The sequence below is a fragment of the Capricornis sumatraensis genome, chromosome 3 (genome assembly GCF_032405125.1).
Source record: "Capricornis sumatraensis isolate serow.1 chromosome 3, serow.2, whole genome shotgun sequence".
Lineage (NCBI taxonomy): Eukaryota > Metazoa > Chordata > Mammalia > Artiodactyla > Bovidae > Capricornis > Capricornis sumatraensis.
Genome location: NC_091071.1, coordinates 138,360,979 through 138,387,438, shown reverse-complemented (window position 1 = coordinate 138,387,438; position 26,460 = coordinate 138,360,979). Strand labels below are relative to the sequence as shown.

The 26,460-nt window shown below is 41.8% G+C and overlaps 1 protein-coding gene across 4 annotated transcripts in view; it reads right to left on the bottom strand.

Moving 5' to 3' along the window:
* Positions 1 to 26,460, bottom strand: part of PARD3B (par-3 family cell polarity regulator beta) — a 1,140,922-nt gene that overhangs the window by 49,575 nt on the left and 1,064,887 nt on the right. For all 4 annotated transcript variants that reach the window (XM_068967371.1, XM_068967374.1, XM_068967373.1 and 1 more), the window contains one exon: positions 22,202 to 22,281. In XM_068967371.1, the coding sequence (XP_068823472.1) occupies positions 22,202 to 22,281 (80 nt within the window). The remainder of the gene's footprint in view (positions 1 to 22,201; positions 22,282 to 26,460) is intronic.

Below are 26,460 nucleotides of genomic sequence, written 5' to 3'. Positions count from 1 at the left end.
TGGTGATGGACAGTGAGGGCTGGCATGCTGCAGTCCATGGGGTTGCAAAGAGTCAGACACGATTGAGCAACTGAACTGAACTGAACTGATTCTAGTCTTGTCCCTTCAATTTACTCTCCGTGAGATTGTCAAGGAGCCTTTTCTACAATGCAAATCTGATTAAACCAACCTCTTGTTTAAAAGCCTTCGATGGCCTGAGGGTTTCTGAGTAAAATCAAACTTCTTCACCTGTTGTATAAGAGGCTACGTATCTTGCCACTTCCTCAATTCAAATTCAATGTATGCAAATAAAGTTCTAGCACTTCACATACTCTAGTGCTATCTATCTACCAGTCTCTCTCCCACTCCCTACCCAAGCCACCAGAGACTAGAGAGTAAAGCCCTGGAGACAAGGAATGCGTTTCATTGAAGAGCATTCCCTCAGTGCCCAGTTCAGTGCCAGCTACACAGCACTGTCCAACCAAAAGCTCACTGGATGAGTGGATGAAGGAATAATCAATGAAGTGTCAACGCTTTCCACCACCATGATCTCTTCCAAGTGTGCTAAGTCACTTCAGTCGTGTCCAACTCTTTGCAATTCTATGGACTGTAGTCTGCCAGGCTCCTCTGTCCATGGATCCTCCAGGAAAGAATACTGGATGGGTTGCCATTTCCTTTTCCAGGGGATCTTCCTGACTCAGGGATGGAACCCGTATCTCAGGGATGGAACCTGCATTGGCAGGTGAGTTCTTTACCACTAGTGCCACCTGGGAAACCCTCTTCCAAGTGTAGAATGCTAAATTAAATCAACTCAACATCCCCAATTTCCTATGCTTATCTCAGCTGTCATGTTAACACAAATCACAGGCTGACTTTCTTCATTGGGTTCTATCTTGCCTCCATCTTTTCTTTACTCAGCCTCAGCCAGATTCCCTACCACTTTTCCTCCTACACACAAAGTGCACTAAATGAAACTCTAATCTTCTTAAAGAGTTAATGTGCCTCCCTAAATGACTAATTTACTACTAGAGAGTGACTTAGGCACTGGGGAGAATCTGGCTCATTATTTAATAGCCAATAAGGCCAGCTGTTTCATTTCAAGAAATTAATGGTCTTTAAAACCTTTCCATATTGTACCAACTGCTCTTCTCGATGGAAAGCCAAGTGACTTTTATTAGTAAGGTTGATAAAATCCAAACCCTGTTAGTTCTGCTCTAGCTTTCTTCATAATACCAACAGAGTCTTCTGGGACATCTGGTTATTTTTGCTTTACTCACCCTGTTGATTCTTTGAGAGATTTTCTTTGCTGGATTTTCTTTGGTTGCTTCCTTAGAGACCACGAAAGGTGGTCCAACAGCTGCACTCCCTGGCCTGATGGCTTGACCCCCAGCCTTCTTGACTTCTCAAGGAATGCCTTTCAACATTAAGCCTAATTTGGCTGAGACAGTGAACAGCTTGTTACTTTCAGGTTAGCTCATTCCATTTTTAGCCACCTGAAATTACTCAATGTAAAAAAAAAAATCACATTCAGAGGATGTTTTATGTAACCATTTTTCTCTTACTAATATCCTACCATTATGCAAAAAGGTCAAGGAAAGGCTAGATGAGGCCACAAATCCATATTATGAGACAAAGATACAGCAGGCCTTAAATTTTTAGCCCTTGATCAGTATTTTATTTGAGGACATTCAATTTTTAAGAATAAGAATGAATAGAACACATTTGCCATATGCCAGCAACTAATGCCTCTATTCTTTTCAAATGTAAACTGTTGCCAGTGGCATACAAAAAACTATATCACAATATCCTGTGTACGTTAAATAGATTATTTATCTAAATTATATACAGCAGGGGTTGCTATGGTTTAATGTTAATATTTTACTTTCTTTGGTTTTCCTGAAGTTTTACGCAGCTATAATTTATAGCGGGATCTACGCAGTCCTTTTTGTTCCAAAGAAGATTGCTGTCTGCTCATTCCCACGAGTCGCTTCCACTCCCTCTCTATTTTCTGGGGATGAGAACAGAACGTTATTTTTCAAAAGCTGGAAGATAGTAGAATGTGTAAATCCTTTTTAGGAAGCACTGGTGAGCACATAAATGTGGCCTTGGAAACTTACGCAGGTTCTGTATTTCATGTTGCTGGTGAGTGTGAGCAGGGAGGGGAATGGGGACACAGAGCCAAGAGTTCAATGCCATTCAACCTGCTTTCTGGGATTTATATGCTGGGAAGCTTTTGTTCTTGCTAAAAGCAGACAAAAAACGCAGGGTCCAAAACAGAGATGTCTATACACATGGTACTATGTGAGGCTGAGAAGTAGACCAAAATAAGTCTTTTTGCTTGTTTTGTTTTTGCTAAAACTATCATATCCACTCTAATAGTGAGGACACCTTTCAACACAGTAAGCTAGTATTTGGGTATTCTTTTTTTCATAAAATTTACAAACAAAGTATTCTCTCTGAAGGCATTAGTTAACATTTCATTGAAAGAAAAATGATAGCCAATGGAACCACAATGTGACGATTTTCTTTAAGATGAGTTTACAATAAAGTCCTCACACTTAGTGAGTCTTAAACTTACTACATCACAGAACTCTCCTCCTTACCCCTTCCCTCAGAACTATGTACAGAATATCATTCATAAAAAGCTCTCCATGTAATCTTAGGGAGTTTGAAGATCCCCTGAGGCCCAGTGGTAGGCAGCTTCAATATGTCAGATCAGGACCCCAGATGAAGAACCCCTCCTCTCACAGTTCCTTTGGGGTCAGCTGGGTTGACATATATACTGTCTCAACACAAGTCTCCTTCCAGTAAAACTATCAAAGAAATTAAATGAGAAACTTCCAATAATATCAATGTTGCCTTTGAAGAGTGCACATAGAGTTCTTATCAAGCAGATCTGAGGACCACAGGGATGCAGGTTCCAGGAGGGTCCTATACCTGCCCATTCTGCAGAGGGCCATGGAGGCTGGCAGACGGTCAGCAGAGGAGAACACATTTTACAAGAGGAAGTGCACCTTAAGAAAGAAGCCTATTTAGGTGGTCCCGACTACCCCCACGACACTGAAGACCTGGTGTTGTACATTAAAAGGGTCTTGGTCAGAATATGCTTCAGGATACATGTCCTGACACAGGGCCTAATTGCAGTGAAAGAAAGATATAAACTGACTGTTAATGCATGTTGATAAACTTCACAGATATTCCATAATGTTTGTACAAAGCCATTTAGCATGGGTGTCTAGACTGCCATGTATTTTTTTATGATAATGACAACATCACGGTTGAAATTACTTGAAACTGTGTTATGAAAGTACATTACTGCTTAAAATGACACACATTCAAAACTTTCATTCAGTAGAATAAATAAATTAAAAAATAAATCCCAAAGAACTGGAAGAAAATATGGGCTAATGTCTGTATAGTCAAAGCTATGGTTTTTCCAGTAGTCATGTATGGGTGAGAGAGTTGGACCATAAAGAAGGCTGAGCGCCAAAAAATTGATGCTTTCAAACTGTGGTGCTGGAGAAGACTCTTGAGAATCCCCTGGACTGCAAGGAGATCAAACCAGTTAATCCTAAAGGAAATCAAACCTGGATATTCATTGGAAGAACTGGTGCTGAAGCTGAAGCTGAAGCTCCAGTACTTGGCCACCCAATGAGAAGAGCTCACTCATTGGAAGAGATCCTGATGCTGAGAAAGATTGAAGGCAGGAGGAGAAGGGGACAACAGAGGATGAGATGGTTGGATGGCATCACCAACTCAACGGACATGAGTTTGAGGAAACTCTGTGAGATAGTGAAGGACAGGGAAGCCTGGCATGCTGCAGTCCATGGGGCTGCAAAGAGTTGGACATGACTGAGTGACTGAACAAATAATATTTATCTGATCTGATGATGGGAGACAATTTTTTACATACAAAAGCAAATAATAAATCATCAACCAAAGACTTAAGTTTTAACTTATAAAATTATAAATTCCTATTTACTATAAATATAAAGTTAAATTTAAATAATGTTCAGTTCAGTTCAGTCACATAGTTGTGTCTGACTCTTTGCAACCCCATGGACTGCAGTACACCAGGCCTCCCTGTTTATTACCAACTCCTGGAGCTTACTCAAACTCATGTCCATGGAGTTGGTGATGCCATTCAACCACCTCATCCTCTGTGGTCCCCTTCTCCTCCAGCCATCAATCTTTCCCAGCATCAGGGTCTTTTCCAATGAGTCAGTTCTTTGCATCAGGTGGCCAAAGTATTGGAGTTTCAGCTTCACCATCAGTTTTTCCAATGAATATTCAGGACTGATTTCCTTTAGGATTCACTGGTTGGATCTTGCAGTCCAAGGGACTCTCAAGAGTCTTCTCCAACATCACAGTTCAAAAGCATCAATCCTTCGGTGCTCTGTTTTCTTTATAGTCCAACTTTCACATCCATACATGACATTAAATAATTTTAACAATAAATTTTTAAAATTTAAATATTAAAATCATTTAACATTAAATAATTTTAACATAAGATTAAATAATGTTAACATGCAACAAAGCGTTAATGTCTTTAATATATGAAGAGTTCTAGTAGATCAAGAAGAAAAAGATAAACCTACATAGAAATGATTGCAAGTAGATAAGCTACCACAGACTTTAAAAATATGTAAATTTAAATAAATACGTGAGAAAAATTCAACTTCCCTATGTAAGGCAATAACAAATTAAAACAGATGGTGACCATAATTCTTATTTTTGAATCTCTTAAATTGACACAGTTTAGAAAATATTTTGTATTTAGTGTTGGTGAGGGTGTAAGCTTGTACAACCTATTCATAGGTCAGTCTGGAAGTATACATCAATAACTTTAAAAATATTCACCCTTTGACCTAGTAATACACGCCAGGAATTTATCCTGAAGCCTGCTTAACATATATTTTATTCTCAGGAAGATGAACTTAAGCATCTTAATTGAACTGGATGTAACTGATCAGTTTTGTAGGCTTTACAACACAACACTTATGGTATCTTACCATAAAGTCTAAGGCTAAGGTAAGACCGTGGAGCTCAAAGGAGTGACATAACTAGGGCAAAGGTAGTGTGTTGAAATCCAAGAAGAAGTTGACCTGGTATGTGTTTATAGCCATGATCATAAGTAAAGTCACTGCAGACACTAAAACATTCATTAAAAAGCATCTTTGAGTTAGGTACCTTACTACCAAATTTCCATTTTCCTGAGGCTTTCCATAATCCTGGGGGTATTCCCAGAGGTGCCGCTGTATTTTAGTGAGGTTCTGAGCATGGGCTCGACAGAAAATGAACTTGTCAAAGACTTTACATCATTTTGATGAACTGCATATTTGAGTGAAGAGAAACCAGAAATGCATTCTTCTGGGGTTACGCTCTTGGGCTGCCCTGCCGATGCTATCGTTATTCATTGTATTCCACATGAGATGCAGCTAATTCACAGAACACTTCCTCCAAAAATAAAATGAAGGCATCGAGACAGTCTAGGGTTACTTAATAATTACATAATTTTTCTCTCATGAAGGCAACCAGGAGTGATCTGCTCTGACTCTGGAGACTGGACATGAGCTGGAGCTGGGTTGCTGGGACCCACCCAGAGCTCCTTAGCACTGAGGGGCCATTGCAGGACTTTCTCTAAGGAACTGTGCTTCGAGGCTTATGGCGTCCTCTTACCAGGGTCTGGGACCTGCTGGGGAATTGGCTTCTTTAGCAGCAACCCTCAGCCAATGACAAACAGGACTTGAAAGATAAATACCGCAGCATCCTTGCCTCTCACAAGGACAGGACAAGGTGTGAGTGCATTTGTACTGTTTCCAGTGGTCCCAGAAGAACTGATTCCTGTCTGTTGCCCCCAGCAGGACCCTGCTTTATTAAACTGGTACCCTTTGCTTGGTAACAGCTTTCTTCCCTTCCTTTCCTCACTCCCCTTCCAGGGCTTCATGGGGTTGCTTCACACATAAAATTACTCGCTCCAAAATCTTTGTCTCTCGGTCTTCAAATCCAGTCTAAGGCTCCAGAATGAGCACATTTTTTACTTTTGAGTCTGCGCTAGGATGAGAACTTCCACTGTCCCTTGTGACTGCTGTTGTTGCTACTGAGACAACAGTATGAAGAACTTATTTTTTTTCAGATCTACAAATTATTCATGTTTTGCCCCATTTACCCTGTCATTTTTCCTGTTTTCTTTCATTCTGTTCCCTTCCCCATCCATCCCTTCTCACAGTCTCCCCATGTATGTATACATAACATATATACATGTTATACATACATACAAAGAAGGAAATGGCAACCCACTCCAGCGTTCTTGCCTGGAGAATCCCGTGGACAGAGGAGCTTGGCGGGCTGCAGTCCTTGGGGTCACAAAAAGTTGGACACGACTGAGCAACTAAGCACAGATGTATCTACATATTATTATTTCCTGAACCATCTGAGAGTGAATTGGAGACTTGTGCCTTTTCACCCATAGGTGTTTCAGTCATACTTCTGAAGAACAAGGGTATTCTATTTTATAAGCACAGCACAGTTACCAAAATGATTTCCACTGTTCCTTTTTCCCTTCATGCTTATGCTTTTCGGGGTCAGAGCTATGCTTAGACACAGAATGCCAGATGGCATTAAGTCACCAATTCTTCCCACTTGAGTACAATATCATTTCCAGAATTAACTTACACAGACAGTGATAGATAAGCCTCTACTGTCCACAGAAGCAGTGAAAACAAGTCACCACCATGGAGCCCAGGCCCTAGCAATCTGTCCTGCCCCCACTTCTTCTGTTTGTACTTTATGAGTAGAAGACTCTGTGCTTCATTACATCATCACTGCTGATATGCTCTGGGGTCCTCTGTTCAGTGTTGATGAACACATGATGGTCTGGCATCCTGGTTGAGTCACTGTAGTTCCCATCTGTGCTAAGCCATCTCTACGTTTCAGGGTCTCCTGCTGGAAGTCTGAAAGTCACTTCAGATCTTGCATATCCCAGCTTATATTCACGATCTCCCTCTCAAACGAGTCCTCTCCTAGCCTTTCCCCTCTGGGGGAAGGGTACCACCACCCACACTATTTTGTGTGGATTCACTTTTGACACCTGGCTTTACTCCCCCGACCCACACCCCTGTGTGCAGCCCATCATTAGGTGCTGTCAGTTCTTCCCACCATCTCCTATCTCCATCGGCATCACCACCACCATCTCTTGCCTGAACTACATAGCAAAGACCTTTGACCTGGTTTGCTTTTGCTCCAGCCTCCCCTTAATCTCTTCTCTACAGATTTGAAATGCAAGTTTGATCACATAATTCTCCTGTTAAAACTCACAAATGGTTTCCCATCAGTATTTGAATAAATCTGAATATTCTTAGCCACCGGTGGTCTGACTTCTACTTTCTTCTCTTGCAGCCCTTGTTCCAGCCAAGCTGCCCTCTTTCAGTTTCTCTGTTCACCATGTTCCCTCCTACCAAGGTCTCTGCACATGTTGTTCATCTGTCTGGAATATTTATTTCTTCTGTCTAATTTCTTCAGATCATAGCTCCAAGCTTCCTCCCTCCCTTGATTTGGTCCAATTTCTCATTATATTTTCTTGAATGACTTGTCTCTCCTTTTTCTTAATGGGCAGAGTTTCAATTTTATGATTTCTCTGTGATTGTACAATTACCCCTCCAGTGGATTACAAGCTCTGCGGTCCAGGGCCTTGTCCTTCAATGCTTATATTCAATGCCTACAGAGTATATTGAACTTGGTAGCCAGTAAATAGCTGTTGAATGAAGGAATAAGGAAGGGTAGACAACTTTCTTAGCTCATCTGTTTAGGCTAATACAGTTGCACAGCTAGCTCTGAACAATTCATAACTGATCTCTGTTTTTTAAAAAAGAGATATGAAAAGAGTCACCAGAAAAAGGATAAATTAAGGAATTTAAATTGTTGACAAGGTGGAAATTTAAGTAACTCGCCTATAACCAACCCACAGAAGGCAGTCATCACGTTATCTTGGCCATGTTACATGTAGCACATCCGGAAATTACTCATATAAAACATGGGCTTGAAGCTCTGTTTTATACATGGACCTGATTTTGAGGCTGGAAAAAACTGTGAAAGGGTGTTGTACAGTCCAGACCATGTAGCATAAATTGTCAAAGGCACCAACATATCAGTGGAAAGTGACCAATGATAAACTCCAATCCCAATTTTATAAGACTATTTCCAGAAGAAAAACTTCACTGTGGCAAGCTCCTTCTCAAAATAGCTCAGCATGCTTATTTTCCATCTTAAACCTCTGCTGTGACAATTACAGCTTTTTCTAGCACCTTGCAAAACCTTGCAAAACCCAGGCTGTCAGACACTCTCATTTCTGGAAATGGGTCTGCGTTTGCCTCAGATACATGCAAGCAATTAGTGGGCAGAAACATTATCTGAGCAGTCACCACCCTGTCTTCATTTCCAAGCAATGGTCAAGTTTAAAGGCTCTTAATGATGCCCTAGAACATATTGTTGGTGGCGAGTAGCCAATGAGAATTGCCAGGTTCCCACCTATTTAACATGTGATTCCATCTTCAACCATAAGCGTCAGTTTTGCTGACTGTCGAGATGTACAACCTTCTATTGGGATGAGCCCCAACCACTTCAATCTAGGCTTAATTAAAGACTTGGAATATAAGCAAGAACACATACTGGATGCTTCTCTTTTTGTACCAGCCCTTCCCACATTTGTACCACAAATGTTTGCCTTTGCTAGAAATAATGGAGCTGGACCAAGGTGTTTCCTGGCATAGTGACTGAGGTCATGGGGCCCATGTCACATAAAATCCAGGGCACAGATGGGCTCATGTGGCACCTCCACAGTAATCGACTGCTAAAGCTTTCTTCTCTGGACTTGAAGCAGTAGAGTCAATAGAAGCCTTCCCTCTACGGTTATCTGGCACTTCTATCTCACCATGTCCCCGGAGGATCTGCCGGAACTATACTGGAAAAGAAGCGATGATACTTTCCTGGCTATGAAAATTGCTGAAGTAGAACCAAGCAGTGTCTTTTTTGAAATTCTAGCATGACAAAGAGGCAGTCTTTAAAAAACAGCACTGTTTAAAAGATATTTCAGCTGGGAGGACAGGGGTATTTCTATATTCTAAGGGGAGCTCTGTGGTTCATGGATGCTGCTCCTAGTAATTCTGAAGCCCATTAGCAGTTTGTTCATTTTAATGTCCCAGAGTTATACACTGCTGTGATTTAGGGTGGGGTCCGCTCAGCGAGAGCCACCTTAGTAAAGGATGGTCACAGAATGCATCTCTCCAGCCTGCTCACAGCCAGCCTAGCTCGACAACTTGACTTGTAGAGACCCTATAGGTTTCAGAAGTAGAAAGAGGTGAATTGAACCCAACCTCTGCCACATATTCTGTATGCCACTTTGACCATACTACTTTGTGTCACTGAGACTCAGATTCTTCATCCATCAGATAGTGATAAGACTTTATTTCAGGATTGTTACAGGAAATAAACGAAGTCAAACAGTTAAAGTGCCCACTAGAATTCTTAGAGCATAATAAATACTGCAGATATATAGGCTGCACCCTACACCACCACACAAGTGATTCTGGGAAAGAGCAGGGCAAAGTGCAGTCTGGAGTCTGGAGTCCTGATCCATGCACTTGGGGTTTGTAGGTGCTCTGCATACACAGCTCTAGGCTGAGCTATTTACATCCTCATTTGTGTTCCAAACAGAAACAGAATGATTATTGATGTGTGGCCATATTATTTTTACTTAGAGAAAACTTATCATAGCTATAAAAGAACAAAAAATGATATACTTCAAAAATACTTTCTTTTCTCTCATAAATTCCCCAACTAAACAACAATTGTATTATTATTATTATTTTTACTGCTGAGGGTTTCAACACTTTTCAGTGTTGAAAAGACAATGAATATGGATGCATTTTAAATGTCATCTAAGTTATCTTCCTTCCCAGGAACTTACGTTACTCATGAAAAAAGCTGAGGTATTCCAACCTCTCCCTAACTTGTCAGTGTTAGTGGTTTGCTAAAGCAAAGTAATCAAGTGACCATCCTCAAGAAAAAGAAATGCAAAAAGGCACAATGGTTGTCTGAGGAGGCCTTACAAATAACTGAGAGAAGAAAAGACATGAAAGGCAAAGGAGAAAAGGGAAGATATTCCCATTTGAATGCAGAGTTCCAAAGAGTGGCAAGGAGAGATAAGAAAGCCTTCTTCAGTGATCAATGCAAAGAAATAGAGGAAAATAATAGAATGGGAAATACTAGAGATCTCTTCAAGAAAATTAGAGCTACCAACGGAATATTTCATGCAAAGATGGGCACAATAAAGGACAGAAATGTCCTAATAGAGGCAGAAGATATGAAGAAGAGGTGGCAAGAATATACAGAAGAACTGTACAAAAAAGATCTTCATGACCCAGATAATCATGATGATGTGATCACTCATCTAGAGCCAGACATCCTGGAATGTGAAGTCAAGTGGGCCTTAGAAAGCATCACTACGAACAAAGCTAGTGGAGGTGATGGAATTCCAGTGGAGCTATTTCAAATCCTGAAAGATGATTCTGTGAAAGCGCTGCACTCAATATGCCAGCAAATTTGGAAAACTCAGCAGTGGCCACAGGACTGGAAAATGTCCGTTTTCATTCCAATCCCAAAGAAAGGCCAGGCCAAAGAATGCTCAAACTACTGCACAATTGCACTCATCTCACATGCTAGTAAAGTAATGCTCAAAATTCTCCAAGCCAGGCTTCAACGATACTTGAACCGTGAACTCCAGATGTTCAAGCTGGATTTAGAAAAGGCAGAGGAACCAGAGATCAAATTGCCAACATCCGCTGGATCATCATAAAAGTGAAAGAGTTCCAGAAAAACATCTACTTCTGCTTTATTGACTATGCCAAAGCCACTGACTGTGTGGATCACAAAATATCGTGGAAAATTCTGAGAGAGATGGGAATACCAGACCACCTGACCTGCCTCTTGAGAAACCTATATGCAGGTCAGGAAGCAACAGTTAGAACTGGACATGGAACAACAGTCTGATTCCAAATCGGGAAAGGTGTACGTCAAGGCTGTATATTGTCACCCTGCTTATTTAACTTATATGCAGAGTACATCATGTGAAATGTCGGGCTGGATGAAGTATAAACTGGAATGAAGATTGCTGGGAGAAATATCAATAACCTCAGATATGCAGATGACACCTCTCTTATGGCAGAAAGCGAAGAAGAACTAAAGAGCCTCTTGCTGAAAGTGAAAGAGGACAGTGTAAAAGTTGGCTTAAAGCTCAACATTCAGAAAACGAAGATCATGGCATCCGGTCCCATCACTTCATGGGAAATAGATGGGGAAACAGTGGAAACAGTGTCAGACTTTATTTTTTTGGGCTCCAAAATCACTGCAGATGGTGATTGCAGCCATGGAATTAAAAGATGCTTACTCCTTGGAAGAAAAGACCAACCTAGACAGCATATTTGGAGCAGGAAATGGCAACCCCTTCCAGTGTTCTTGCCTGGAGAATCCCAGGGACAGGGAGCCTGGTGGGCTGCAGTCTATGGGGTCGCACAGAGTCAGACAGGACTGAAGCAACTTAGCAGCAGCAGCAGCAGACAGCAGATTAAAAAGCAGAGACATTACTTTGCCAATAAAGGTCCATCTAGTCAAGGCTATGGTTTTTCCAGTAGTCATGTATGGATGTGAGAGTTGGATTATAAAGAAAGCTGAGCACTGAAGAATTGATGCTTTTGAACTGTGGTGTTGGAGAAGACTCTTGCAAGTCCCTTGGACTGCAAGGAGATCCAACCAGTCCATCCTAAAGGAAATCAGTTCTGAGTGTTCATTGGAAGGACTGATGATGAAAGTGAAACTCCAATACTTTGGCTACCTAATGCGAAGAGCTGACTCATTTGGAAAGACCCTGATGCTGGGAAAGATTGAGGGCAGGAGGAGAAGGGGATGACAGAGGATGAGATGGTTGGATGGCAATACCAACTCAATGGACATGAGTTTGAGTGGAATGAGTTTGAATGGATGTTGGTGATAGACAGGGAGGCCTGGTATGCTGCTGTCCTGGATCACAAAGAGTCAGACACAACTGAGTGACTGAACTGACAAATAACAAGTGCTGGAGAGGGTGTTGTGGTGAACCAATGTAAACTGGTGCAGCTATCATGAAAATAGTATGGAGGTTCCTCAGAAAACTAAAACTATAATAGAATTGCCATATGATCCTTCTCCTGGATATAAATATGGACAAAACTACAATTCAAAAAAATATATGTACCCCAATGTTCATAGCAGCACTATTCACAATAGCCAAGACATGGAAATAATCTAAATATCCATTAACTGATGAATGTATGAGGAAGATGTGATACATATACACAATGGAATACTACTCAGTCCTAAAAAGGGAATGCAATATAGCTGTTTGCAGCAACATGAAGTCAACTAGAGATTATTATGCTAAGTGAAGTGAAGTCAGGCAGAGATAGACAAATTTTATACGATATCACGTATATGTGTTATCTAAAATATGACACAAATGAATCTGTCTATGAATCAAAAACAGACTCATAGACATAGAGATCAGACTTGTGGTTGCTAGGGGGGAGGGTGGGTGGGGGAAGGATGTACTGGGAATTAGGGATTAGCAGATGCAAACTATTACATACAGAATGATAAACAACAAGAACCTACTCTTAGCACAGGGAACTATATTCAATATCCTGGGATAAACCACAATGGAAAAGAAGACAAAAAATGGATGTATATATGTGTATAAGTGAGTCACTTTGCTGTACAGCAAGAATTAACACAACATAGTAAATCAACTATACTTCAATAAAAAAGATTCATTTAAAATGACTCTGGGGATATCAGTACTGTAATGGGTCCTAACGTGTTTTAAATCACTAATATTCTAACTAAATTCATAATGGAGGCCTTCGACTGAATAATTAATATCAAATATCCCAATGGCATCAAGGATATATTGGCTATGAGGAAATGATAAAAAGTTTGATTAAAATGGACTTTTATTTGAGGAACTAAGTGACATAAAAATGATATGGCAGCAGCATTAACCCCCTGATCTCAGCGGCTTGGCATCTTTAAGACGGTATTACACACTAGGGCTTTTTGCATTTTTCAGGAAGTTTGAGTTGACAATGGAGACATCTTAATCTCACAAAGAACTAAATTGCTGCTAATTCATCATTTTGTCCCCTGCATTAAGAATGAGGTGGTGTCAGAGGGGCCAGTCAAATAAACAGCTGACACTATGGGGCAGGGGAAGTAGAGACGAGATTTTCAGGGACTGAGGAGAGAAGATGAGAAAGTTGAATCTGGTGGGGTAAAAGAGCTTCATTGATTTTCAAAAGCACTAAACTCTGTCACATGCATATGTAGAAAACACACTGGAGACAAGCTCCTCAGCCCGTGTTAGCATTCCTGCGAAGTCAGAGCCATAGTCACAGCCTGGGGTGCTGAGAGGTAGCTTTTCACTGCAAGAAGGGGCTATTCAGGTAAAGTTGTGTCACCAGAAAGGTGACAGGGAGACTGGCCATGATTCCTTGGATCTAGATGAAGGACAAAGGGCTCTGTCTAGAGACTTGTGAAGAGGAAGTTTTTGTAGCTGAAATGGCCTCAAACCCCAGGTGAACATCTGACTGGCTGCCAGGGCTGCAGCGAGCAGGACATATATTCTCATGAAGCATCCTACTGGCCTTGTGGCAGAGAGAAGTACTCAATTAGGCAGTGTGGAGACTTGGTCAGCATTGTGCAGATCCAGGTAGCCAAATCTCCACCTGCACTGGACACACACTCCCACACATACACACCTAATGTGCTGTGGCTCAAGTTTTCACTGAACTCATTTAATCACCATCAGCCTCGGCAAAGACCAGGACTGTGGCATGGGTGGAGGTCTTTGCACAACTCAAGGGTCACTGCCATCTGCTTAGCAAGGGCCAGAAAGTGAGGCAAGGTTGGCAAAGGAAGATTCAATAGCTGTGAACAGAGCGGAGGCTAACTGGAGATGAGAACGAGCAAAGTCAGAGTGTCTTCAAGCAGTGAGGTTAGCGTCTCTGTGGATATTATAATCTAGTGGGCGCTGTGCGTGTTGTAGGCTTAGAAGTCAGCCGTGCGCTTGTGATTGCAGTCTTCCTGGGGCTGGGCAAAGGCGGATGCAGGTGAGAAAGCTGAAACCCATCAAACAAACCAATGGACATGAGTCTGCTGTTATGATGTGTTCTTCTAGTCTGGGCACAATTGTACCCAGCACCAACTTAGAAGGCGGGTTTATTTTGGGTTCCAAGGAAGCACACATAAGGTGTTTGCTCCTTCTAGAGTCGCTCTTTCTACCTCAAATCAGTTCTAGCGTGTAACTTCTCACGCTAAACTCAAGCTGCTTGAACTGTTCAGAGAGAACTTTTTCCCCCCTTAAGTAACTCTTGTAATAATACGGGTGAGAGCATCATCGGGACTGAAGCCAGATCCGGCCTGAGAGGGTCTTTGTCCCACATCAGTCCCAGAAAGGGAGACTCTCTCCTCGGGAGCGCTCATGAAGCTTTGCATCAGAAAATTTATCATCACCTCTTTTCTTCTGGGTAGATATTATTCTTAATCTTAAAGAACCAAAGTACCAATTTGCAGACACTGCTTTTTCAACTCTCAGGAGTGTTCTAACAAAACAGGATTCCCCTCTTGGTGGGCAAAGTCTATTGCTTAATGTTCATCTAGCAATTATGCATTAAACTGTTCATATTTCAGAGGAAGGACCCCAGGGAATGGGAAAAGAATTGATTTTATGACAGCATTGCAGAGATGGTTGAAAGGCATTACCTAAACTGTTCTATTAGTAATGTTCCGTGTCATATGCAAAGATGAATAAGATACGGTCCCTGTCCTCGAAGGCTCTTACACTTTAGTGAGAATGACAAGCAGGTGAGTAAATAACACAGGGTGTGTAAAAATCACAGAGTTTGGGTCTGACTCAGCTGAATGATCTAAGCCCCTTAGATGTTAAATGTACAAACTCGCAGTCAAGGCTGCTCAGGTTCAAATCTCAGCTCTGCTGCTTCTAACTGTTGAACCTGGGCAATTTCACTGAATCTCTCTCTGCCTGTTTCCTTGCTTATGAAATGAAGATAATAATAGGGATGCTATTGAGTCACAGGATTGCTGTGCACATTAAATCAGTCAGTGGATACAAAGCATTTAGAACAGGGCCTGGTATATAGTAAGTGCTCAGCAGTGGGTAACTATTTGGACTTCTGGATTTCTACTGACTCTAGGGAAAAGGGACTTCCTCATAGAAAAATCAATACTTTTACTGGAAAATAGTGCACTGAACTATTCTGTCCAGTGTTCTGGACAAGGAAAAACAGACTGGTTCCAAATAGGAAAAGGAGTACGTCAAGGCTATATACTGTCACCCTGCTTATTTAACTTATATGCAGAGTACATCATGAGAAATGCTGGACTGGAAGCAACACAAGCTGGAATCAAGGTTGCCGGGAGAAACATCAATAACCTCAGATATGCAGATGATACCACTGTTATGGCAGAAAGTGAAGAGGAACTAAAAGGCCTCTTGATGAAAGTGAAAGAGGAGAGTGAAAAAGTTGGCTTAAAGCTCAACATTCAGAAAATGAAGATCATGGCATCCGGTCCCATCACTTCATGGGAAATAGAAGGGGAAACAGTGGAAACAGTGTCAGACTTTATTTTTCTGGGCTCCAAAATCACTGCAGATGGTGATTGCAGCCATGAAATTAAAAGATGCTTACTCCTTGGAAGAAAAGTTATGACCAACCTAGATAGCATATTCAAAAGCAGAGACATTACTTTGCCGACTAAGGTCCATCTAGTCAAGGCTATGGTTTTTCCTGTGGTCATGTATGGATGTGAGAGTTGGACCGTGAAGAAGGCTGAGCGCTGAAGAATTGATGCTTTTGAACTGTGGTGTTGGAGAAGACTCTTGAGAGTCCCTTGGACTGCAAGGAGATCCAACCAGTCCATTCTGCAGGGGATCAGCCCTGGGATTTCTTTGGAAGGACTGATGCTAAAGCTGAAACTGCAGTACTTTGGCCACCTCATGCGAAGAGTTGACTCACTGGAAAAGACTTTGATGCTGGGAGGGATTGGGGGCAGGAGGAGAAGGGGACGACCGAGGATAAGATGGCTGGATGGCATCACGGACTCGATGGACGTGAGTCTGAGTGAACTCCGGGAGTTGGCGATGGACAGGGAGGCCTGGCGTGCTGCGATTCATGGGGTCGCAAAGAGTCGGACATGACTGAGTGACTGAACTGAACTGAGTGCTCTGAAATAAATGGTTTAAAAATCTTGGGAGGCATTCTTTCCTGCAACTTAGTTATATAAAAACAAATCTATAAAAACAAAATCTCATCTGTGTACTGGTAATTAAAACCCACTGTATACATGGTTCTATGTTAGGTCCTGTTGATAAGTGCAAAAATGATGGGTATAGAACAATATCCTTTGTTTCAAGGAATTTATAATCTAATAGTGGTGGAAAGGGTCAGCGAAGAATCAAAATCTAATCTAAGATGTTTTCAGTGGCACTGGTAAAGTGGTAATCCAATGTTATGGAAATTAAAAGGAGGAAGAGCTAAAGAAAGAGGGCAGGGGGCTTGGGTTTTGGCATGGGGGCTTTGAGGTATTAGAGGCTTCCCAGTGGCTCAGCAGCAAAGAATCTGCCTGCAATGCAGGAGATGCTGGTTCGATCCCTGGGTTGGGAAGATCCCCTGGAGGAGGGCACGGCAACTCTCTCCAGTATGTGAGATATGAAGATTAGCCAGGTTCATTTTGGATTCATCATCCTAGTGATGAGAACTGAATCTGTAAGAATGGTGGAAGGACTTCCCTAGTGGTCCAGTGGTAAATTATCTACCTGCCAGTGTGGGTGACATGGGTTTGCCACCTGGTCCAGGAAGATTCCACAGGCCGTGGGGTAACTAAGCCCATGCGCCACAACAACTGAGCCTGCATGTCCTTGAGCCGTGCTCTGGAACAAGAGAAGCCACCGGAATGAGAAGCCTGTGCACCGCAACTAAAGAGTAACTACTGCTCGCTGCAACTAGAGGAAGCCTGTACACAGTGGCAAAGACCCAGCGTGGCCAAAATAATAAGCAAATAAAATTTAAAAATTAAAGTTTTAAAAAAAGAGAACGGAGGAGGCAGCTCAGAGAGACTCTGTATAGAAAACAGGGCTAGAAAGAATAAATATCTGCATATGTATAACTGAATCACTTTGCTGTACCCCTGAAACTAACAATATTATAAATCAACTACACTCCAAAATTAAAAGAAAAGAAAAGAACTGGAGGCAGAGTCAGCTGGGAGCATCAGTGGCATGGTCACAAGCCTGGGGCAAGAGGTGAGAGGTCAGAGGCTGGTGTGGAAAGAGAGCCAATTTTTTTTTCCCAAAAAGTAGCAAAATGAGAATTTGAGGAGGAAGGAGGGTTGAGGGAAGATCTCTGTTTTCTCTGATGGAATAAAATCAAGTTCATGGGGTCGGCCTGCCACCTGAGCCTGTCTCAGCTACGTGTCCTGACAGCTGGAGGCTTGGTCAGCGTGTCAGGTCCTGAGCCGACAGGAATATCTCTGTCATATCCCAGGACGTTCCCCCACCGGTCAATAGTGCGCCCCTCCCTTAGCATTTCTGTCCTGTGACAAGAGCATTGTGTCCAGCCTTGCTGGTTAATTCACAATTGTGGGTCTCCACCACTCAGGAGTCACAGGGTCTGAATCTAAGCCTTGTTGGCCAGGGGCCGTGGCCTCTTACCTAGACCTGAGTTAGGGCCCATGTCCCCGATGTGAGCTCCCTATCTGTAAGAACGGCTGTCTCCCAGCAGGCCACTTTAGTTTGTCATGTCCCCTTCATGATCATCTGGACTTGGGTCTTTCTTTAAAAGCTGGCTGATCCCTCAGCCTCAGTTATGCCCCCAGCATACCTCCCTGAGCCATTGGCTCTCCTTTTCTGCATGCTGGGGAACTCCCAGCGAACTGTGCAGCTGAGCCTCTGCATTCACAGTTGTAAGCACAGGGAGGAAAGCCACTGCCAAGGGCTTAATGATATAGACAAGAGAGGGGTAGTTGATGATGTAGGGTCCCTGAAAAGCCAGTGAGAAGGAGCTCTGCTATACAGGTCTGACTCATTAAAAGAGGGAACACATCATTCCCAGAGAGAAACTTAAAAAGAACTAACAATATTAAAAAAAAAATCCTTAAAATACGTCAGCCAGCTTCTTCATTAAGGGTTTTGCTCGAATCACTGAATTTAATACTCATACAAGCATTATACAGAATCCCTAATATCATCCCCAATTTGCAGATTAAAAAACTGAGCCTGGACCAGTTGGATACTTGCCCAAGATCCTACAGGTGAGAAGTGACGGATGGGGCTATAATTATGGGCTGACTCCAAGTCCATGCCTTCACATCTCCCCTTGGGAAGTGTGTGTTGGTGAAGACAGAGCGAGTCTGACCTGCAGGGAGCTGAAGCTGAGGAACTAAGGTTGAATGTCTCAAGGTCGTAAAGAAAAGGAAGTGAGATCATCTCTAGAGACTGGGCCTGGGGGGCTTAGTCATCTTTGCAGAACTTAACGGGAGCAGAAAAGGGTTGGAACGGCCACTGTGGGACAGTCAAGGGAGTTGACAGCACGACTAAAAGGAATTCTGGTTAGCAGCAGGGGCCCAGCTGGGGCTGGATAATGTGAATTTTGTAATGGAACCAATGAACGCTTTTCTGAGTTTCTCCAGCAACCTTTCATCGCCCTTGCATGCAGGACCACAGAAGAAATGGAGAGCCTTTTTGCTCCCTTCTCAGGACTCAACACTTGATTACAAGCCCGGAAGAGCAACATCATGTGCTGATGCACTGAGCCATCTGCAGAGAAGGGATAATGGGGTCCCGTGGGGGTCGGGGATGGGCCAGGTGGGAATGATGGAGGCTGGAGATGGGAGAGGAGAGAGTTTACTGCTGAATGGCCGGACCAGGAGGAGGTCTGTAAAATCAGAATGGGGCCTGGGAGAATTGAAAGAGGCTGGGAGGCTGAAGTGAAAAAGAAGCTGTTTGCAAAAATACATACATTGTTGTTCACACATTATAGCAGCCCAGGAAACAGCCACTTCTCTGCTCACCCAGGGTGAGTAATAATTTGTGTCAGGCAAGAATAGGGGGAGGCTGATTTCCCTCGGTTTGCTACCAAAGAAAAGTGGGGGCCGGACAGCCTGGGTAAAACGTTGGCCTTGGGAAAAGCCTGGCGCTCCCTAACGAGGTTGTATTACAACCACGCTCTGCTTTCCAAAACAGCACCCTCAGGAGAAAAGAAATAAAGTCATTTTTCTTTAGAGGTAAAAGATTTAACATTGCTTAACAATAACACTTAACATCGCTTAGCCCTTAGCCTTAGGCAACCCCATAACTACCAAGTGCTGGGAGTTGTCTTTCTTCCTGAGCAGTCTAGGGCTCTGGCGTTATTTTGTCAAGTGTCATTGAGCCTGGCAGCAGGCTGTACAGGCTTCCTTTAAAATGACAGAGTTCCATGAAAACATAGCAGGGTGCCCCTTGACTAGGGCTCCTCACCAACTCCCATGCACTGGGGGGCATTTTCTGTGTTGATGGCTCCAAATCTGACATATAAATCAACATTATTAAGTCTATCTTAAAACTCCTGTGATGTTCTCCATAAACAGGACAGGAGCCAAATCAGTCAGCAGCATGTTAAGTCCCCAGTAAGGTTGGCCACTGACTTCCTATCAGGAGAATTATTCCTATTTTTAATTAAAAATTTACCTCCATAAATATTTTAAAGCTCCCCACCCCTGTGACTAAGAGGGGATCCGGTGCCTGCAGAGATGTGGTCCCCTCACTTGCCTGACAAAGGAGCAGTGGAGCTGGTGTGATTCAACTGAATGGACAGTCAGATCTCTGGGGGCAGGCTGGGGGGCGGTGCGGGATGAGGAAACCAGGGCAAAACTCACGTCTCCTGCCTTAGGCATTTGCACCTTGTTGGGTAAATATGGACCCCCCTCGATGGATTAGAGCACATGGGTGGGGATTCTCTGCATCTCCCCCTTAGATGTTGAGATGGAAACTCAAGTTTGAGCCCCTGCATTAAAGAAAACCAGTGCCAGGGACAGCTCACGCACTTGATCTGAGCCTTATTTATTCTCCATCATGACTCCTTCTTACCAGGAATCTGAAAAGGTACGTCAGCACCTGTAGCCCATCACTTTTTGCCACTGTGTTACGTGTGTGAGTGGACGGTTTGTCAAAACTGTTTACAGTCTAAGATGTTTCGCTTTGGGCTACAGTTATATTCTTAAGGCTGGCAGGATTTTGTCGATCCATATATTGCGATGGCAGCCCCCAGAGTGACAAAGAGCATCAATGTATTGCCTCTGTCAAAAGACTCCCTCCACGGTATTTAATCCTAAAACAGACAGGTTTAGAGTCAGCCACGATTGCACGTTTCAGGGCTTATTAGTAAACATAAATAGGAGTTGGAAATTCAGAGGACTTTATGTTCATTATCACTTATCTAAGCCGTGGTTGCACTCTCACAAAAAGTGGATCTGCTCCCTCCTGCCCTAGACAGGGGGTCCTGAGGCTGAACTGGCCCCAGTGTCTCCAGTCTCCAGATTCTTAGGGCCTTATACGCAGATGATCAGCAGATACTTGAGGAAGGAACGAATGAGTGAAATTTACAGAATTTCTGTACTTATAAATGCTATGTCTGTGCTTTTGATTTGTACCCCCAAAAAATCCATTTCCGCAGTCTGAGTACAAGTTGGCCAGGAAAGACATTAAACTGTTTCCAGTTTTCCTTTTTCTTCCTTTTCTAAGAACAGTACTTTCCATCTGCCTTAACCACAATTTCCACAGACTTCAATATTGAAAGCCAGAAATTTTATATTTAAAATGAGTTTTGGAGACTACTTCTATTTTTTAAAATGAAAACAAAATACTAGGCCAGGGGGAAAAAATCAGAAGGGGAAAGAAATCAAGGATGAGAAAAATAACTATGAGACAACATATAAAAAGAGAAATCAGGGAGACAAAATATAGTTGTTCAGAAGCTTTTAAAATATTGTATTTTGGGTATCCTGCTCAGTCAGTGTTCAAAATTGGTTCTCTGCTAGATGTGAGATTTTATTACTTTTGAAAATCAACATACTATTTATAAGAGCAGATGGTCACTTACGCTATGCCTGTTGTAATATTCAGGATGTTATTCTTGTCAATTCACACACAGAAATATAGTCAACATGCAACTCAAAACGGTAACCCAGCCGTGAGCTAGCACTTTAACAGTTCAGTTTGATAATGGAAAAGCTCTCCTTAGGGTCCACCCGCACCCCTCTTTTTAAAAGGAGACATTCTGTAAAATTTTAGTTTTCTGGCTGGCATTAACATTTCTTTGTTTTTGTTTTTCAAACTCACACGTTCTCACACTCAACTCACTTAACTCCCATGGTCACTGAAGTCTATGTCATCCTGGAAAGGCTTCTCCTTTGTCATGTGTCACTGATCGCAGACTAAAATTATTCTTTGTCTCCCCAATAAGAGGACAAACCTTTGAGAATGGTATCTCATTTTCAGGGTGTCTAGTTATAGCATAAGTGGCTTTTGTTAGGCCAGAACCGCCAAGCGAACTTTCCCACCCAGATGTCTCTTCCCTTCAATGGGTCAGTGCCTCTCAGCAATATTTGCCTTTTGCCCAAAGAACTCAGCCAGGTTCTAAATCAAGCAAAAAACACCTTCCCAGGTTCACATTTCTCTCCTGCTTTTTAACACCCACAGGAAGCTCCAAGGTTAAAGCTGGCATGCCCTTCCTCATGGGTAATTCCTAGGACAGAGGATTTACTATTTTATTGTCTCTAAGCTGGGTGCAGGCTGTTCAATACCATTTTTATAGCAATGGCTTAGGATTTCCATTCAGAATCCAATATTCTTGCTGACATGTTCAATTGAAATGATATACTATTTTCTTCCCTTAAAAAATAACCCACAAGTGTTTCAATTATTAGCACAGTTGTGAGGATGGCACGAGGGTTGTGGCAGGCGGTGGTAAGGCAAAATTATAACATATTTCTTATTTCAAAGCCAGATTTCTATTTCATGGAGATTTTTCTAAAGACTTTATGTGTGGGTGAGAAGGTGAGGGGAGACCCCTTGGTGATGTACCTGGGTAAGGAGGCGTACTGTCGCTCCATCCCCTCAAAGCGGAGGTTGTGTGCGCTCCCATCTGGACCCTTTCCAGACACCTGTGGAGAGAAAAGTAATTAGAGATGAAGATCCATTATGCACCCTGGTTACTGACAATGCATCTCAAAATTATAATCAGTGCACAAATGCTGCTGCTGCCTGCCAAAAATCAACCATGGAAAAGCAAGCAAGAACTCAGTATCGTTATAGGAATTGACGATCAAGCCACAAACATGGCATTTAACAACAAAGTCACTTCTTTCAAAAAAGGGTCATTGTCAAACTGACTCCTCCTTGTCACCATGCCAGGGGTATTCTGTAGATTTTTATAACCGCTTTTATTCCCTTTTAAAATAGGCTTTAGTTTTCAGAGCAGCTTTAGACTTCCAGGAAAATTGAGAAGATAGTACAGAGAGTTCTCACATATCTGAAACTCAATTTCTCTATGACTAACATCTCATATTCATACGGTACATTTCTTTTTTACAATTTGTAAATCAATGGTAATACTGTATTGATAACTAAAGTCCGTAGTTTATTCAGATTTTACCTAATTTTTTTCTTTGTTCAGGATCCCATTCAGGGCACCATATTATACAGAGTCATCACGTCTCCTTAGGCTTCTCTTGGCTGGGACAAGAATGTATATTTAAAAGTACATTTTCATGGAACCTTTCTTTACTGCCTGGGACTGGCAGCAACCACCTAGTTCTTCCATGGATTCTCTGAAGCCCTCTCTGATCATCTGAACCTCGCTGAGCTCTGTCAGAGACTTGACAAGCAACCACAGAGACGTGACAAACTCTTTTCTGTCCAGTGTTGGTCTTGTTGGTTTTGTCCCTTTCAATGTATTATACTTCCTGTGTCCACCTCTCTTCAGGTTTCTTCCACAAGTCTCAGATTCTGAAGGGCACTGAGTGGCTTGGCCCCATTAGGTTCTCAATTAAATGTGTTAGCTTCATGAATCTAAAGACTTTACATATAGTTTTTGCATATCTATTGTAACAACTAAAAACACATATGGGATAAACACATACAACTAATTTGAAGGTACTTGTTGACTGATCAATTCCCCACCTGTCCATGTCAACATATGTGGATTTTTGGCCACTTGCGTGCTCGCTCTTGTGCTGGGGTAGCCCTCATATAATGGGTACGGAAGGGGGAAGCATAAAACACAGGAAGTCACAGTGTCAAGGTAGTAGAGAAAAATTTTCTAGGTAGTACTAAATCTGGAATTATTTTCTTCCTACCAGAAGTCCCAGATCTCAAGGAAACCAGCACCCCAGCTTAGGTGGTGTGTGGAGGGAGGGTTTGTTGGGAGAGATATTGCAAAATAAGCATCTACTCACATTTAGAGTAAGAAAGACTATTTCTGGTGTCCAATGACTACAGGAGGCACTTAAAGAGTGCCTATGCAAAACCTCTTTATATTTTATCAGTATATGGAACAGGAGAAGCTGGAATTATTTGAGAGGATGACAGCTCAGTAGCTACCTAGGTAGGATGAAGACTGTACATATAGACTTGGAAGCAGCTACAGAGAGACAGAAATCTCTGCATTGGGATAAAGCCCTGATTTAAATGGCTGACCTTTTAAACAAAGACTAAGGGCAAGGATGGTATCAGACAATTAGGGGATAAATAAATGGCACTAAAAAAGAAGTGATTGATTACAGTGTTGTTCTCAGTCACGCCTATCTAACGTTTATTTTGACCTATTTTTTTTATGGAGGAATAATTAATGTAAATACCAGAACTACATTGAAGATTATTAATTCTAGTTGTTAGAAAAACCCTGTGCTTATGTATTAGTGTGACTTTAGACATTTACAGCTAATCCTTTTCAGTTCAGTTCAGTCCAGTCGCTCAGTCGTGTCCGACTCTTTGCGACTCCATGAATCGCAGCACGCCAGGCCTCCCTGTCCATTACCAACTCCTTTTCAAGTGGTCACCAAACTTCAAGTTAATAATTTCAGGGTTCTTATCTGATCTGGTATGGCCTAATGGGGACAGTTAACATTCTGGTGTCTTGAGAGACTGCCCATATGCAGTGGTTTGTCTGGTAAGCTACTGGCATGCTAGATTATATTAAATGTAGGATGATGGTTATCTGTAAGAAACTTTTAGTCTTGTTAGGAAAACAAGGATCAGAAATGAAATATCTAAAGATTGTTGTAGGGCCATGTATGAACCAATGTTATTTAGGATGTTACTACCAGGAACACAGATGAAGGTGTTAGGAAAAACTTCAAGGAAGTAGAACAAAGGCTAGGCTTCAAAAGATGGATGGGATGCTTATACATCAGAAATTACTCTGTTGTTGAAAACAGAATGGATGTTCCTCAAAAAACTAAAAATAGCATTACCATATGATCCAGCAATCCCACTCCTGGGCGTATATATGGAAAAGATGAAAGTTCTAATTTGAAAAGATACAGGCACTCCAGTGTTCACTGTTTACAATAGCCAAGACGTGGAACCACCTTAAATGTCCATGGACAGATGAATGGATAAAGAAGATGTGGTATACACATACACAAACACACATACACACAGACACACTGGAATAGTCCTTGGTCATAAAATGAATGAAATAGTGCCACTTGCAGCAACATAGAAGGACCTAGAGATTATCAAACTAAGTGAAGTCAGATAGAAAAAGACAAATGTGACAGGATATCATTTATGTGCAGAATGTAAAAAATGATGCTAATGAACTGATTTACAAAACAGAAACAGACTCACAGACACAGAAAACAAACTTTTGGTGACCAAAGGAGAAATGGAGGGGGGATTAAATTGGGAGGATTTACTGTAAAGCATGGGGAACTGTGTTAATATCTTATAATAAGCTAAAGTGGCAAAGAATAAAAGAGAAAAGAGATATACACTTACATGCGTGTAACTAAACCACTGTATCACTACGTTATACACCTGAAGCTAACACAGTGTTGTGAATCAACTAGACTCCAATGAAGTCTAGTTGATTAAGTCATTCTTCTCCAATTGTATATGTATTTGTGTGCTTCTCTGTTGACACTGAAGCATCTTTAATGTAGTCATTCAATTAGTAATTATTAAACACCTTCTTTACTCTAAAGCCATGCTAGGCACCACATTCAAAGCAAAGAACAGGGGCTTGAATTCTTCATTGCTTTAAATATAAAGGAGACAGGCCTGCAAACAATTATGGTGCGATGAGATCACTGCTGGAGTGTCAGTCTGAAGGAGGAGGCAGTGGGAATCTGAGAGAACAGATACCAGAGTCCACCTGGGAGAGCTGAAGACAGCTTCATTCGGGTGTTGAAGTTTCCTCTAAAACTTGAATGCGAATGAGGAGGAGTTCTTTAGGAGGAGGAGGGGGTGGGAGTAGCAGGAGAAGGCATTCTTGGCAGAGAGAACAAAACTGAAACAACCTGGAAGCCTAAAACGAGCACTGTGTTTCCAGGGAATGTCAACATTTTGGTAAAAGAAGAGAGACTGTAAGGGAAAGGATATTAGTAATCGTAGCAACAACATCACTGGTACTATTAATATTATTATGGTTACTATTATGGTTATTGCCACCAGTGCAATTTTTTAAATCAATTTTATTTTTTAGAGCAGTTTTAGGTTTTAATCAAAATGGACAGGAAGGTATGGAGAGTTCCCATATGTTTAATACATCATGAATCATGCTTTTGGTGTTAAATCTAAAAAGTCATCACCAAACTTAAGATTATCTGGACTTTTTCCCAATGTTATCTTCTAGGAGTTTTGGAAGATAGTTTTACCGCTTAAATTTAGGTCTGTGATGATTTTTGTGAAGACTGTAAGGTCTGTGTCTAGATTCTCTCTCTTTTTTTTTTTTTGCATATGCATGTCCCATTGTTCCAGTACCATTTGTTGAAAAGACTATTTTTGCTCTATTATATTGTCTTTGAAACTTTGTCAAAGATCACTTGACTGTATTTATATTCCTCTATTTCTGGGCTCTTTATTGTGTTCCATTGATTTATTTGTTAATTCTTTCACCAACACCACACTGTTTTGATTGTTGTAGCATTATAGTAAGTCCTGAAGTTGGGTAATGTCAGTCTCCCAACTTTGTTCTCCTTCAATCTTGTATTGGCTATTCTGTCTTTTGCCTTTCCACATAATATTTAGAATCAGTTTATAACTTGCTGGGATTTTGATTGGGGGTACATTGACTCTATAGATCAAGCTGGGAAGAGCTGACAGCTTGACAATATTAA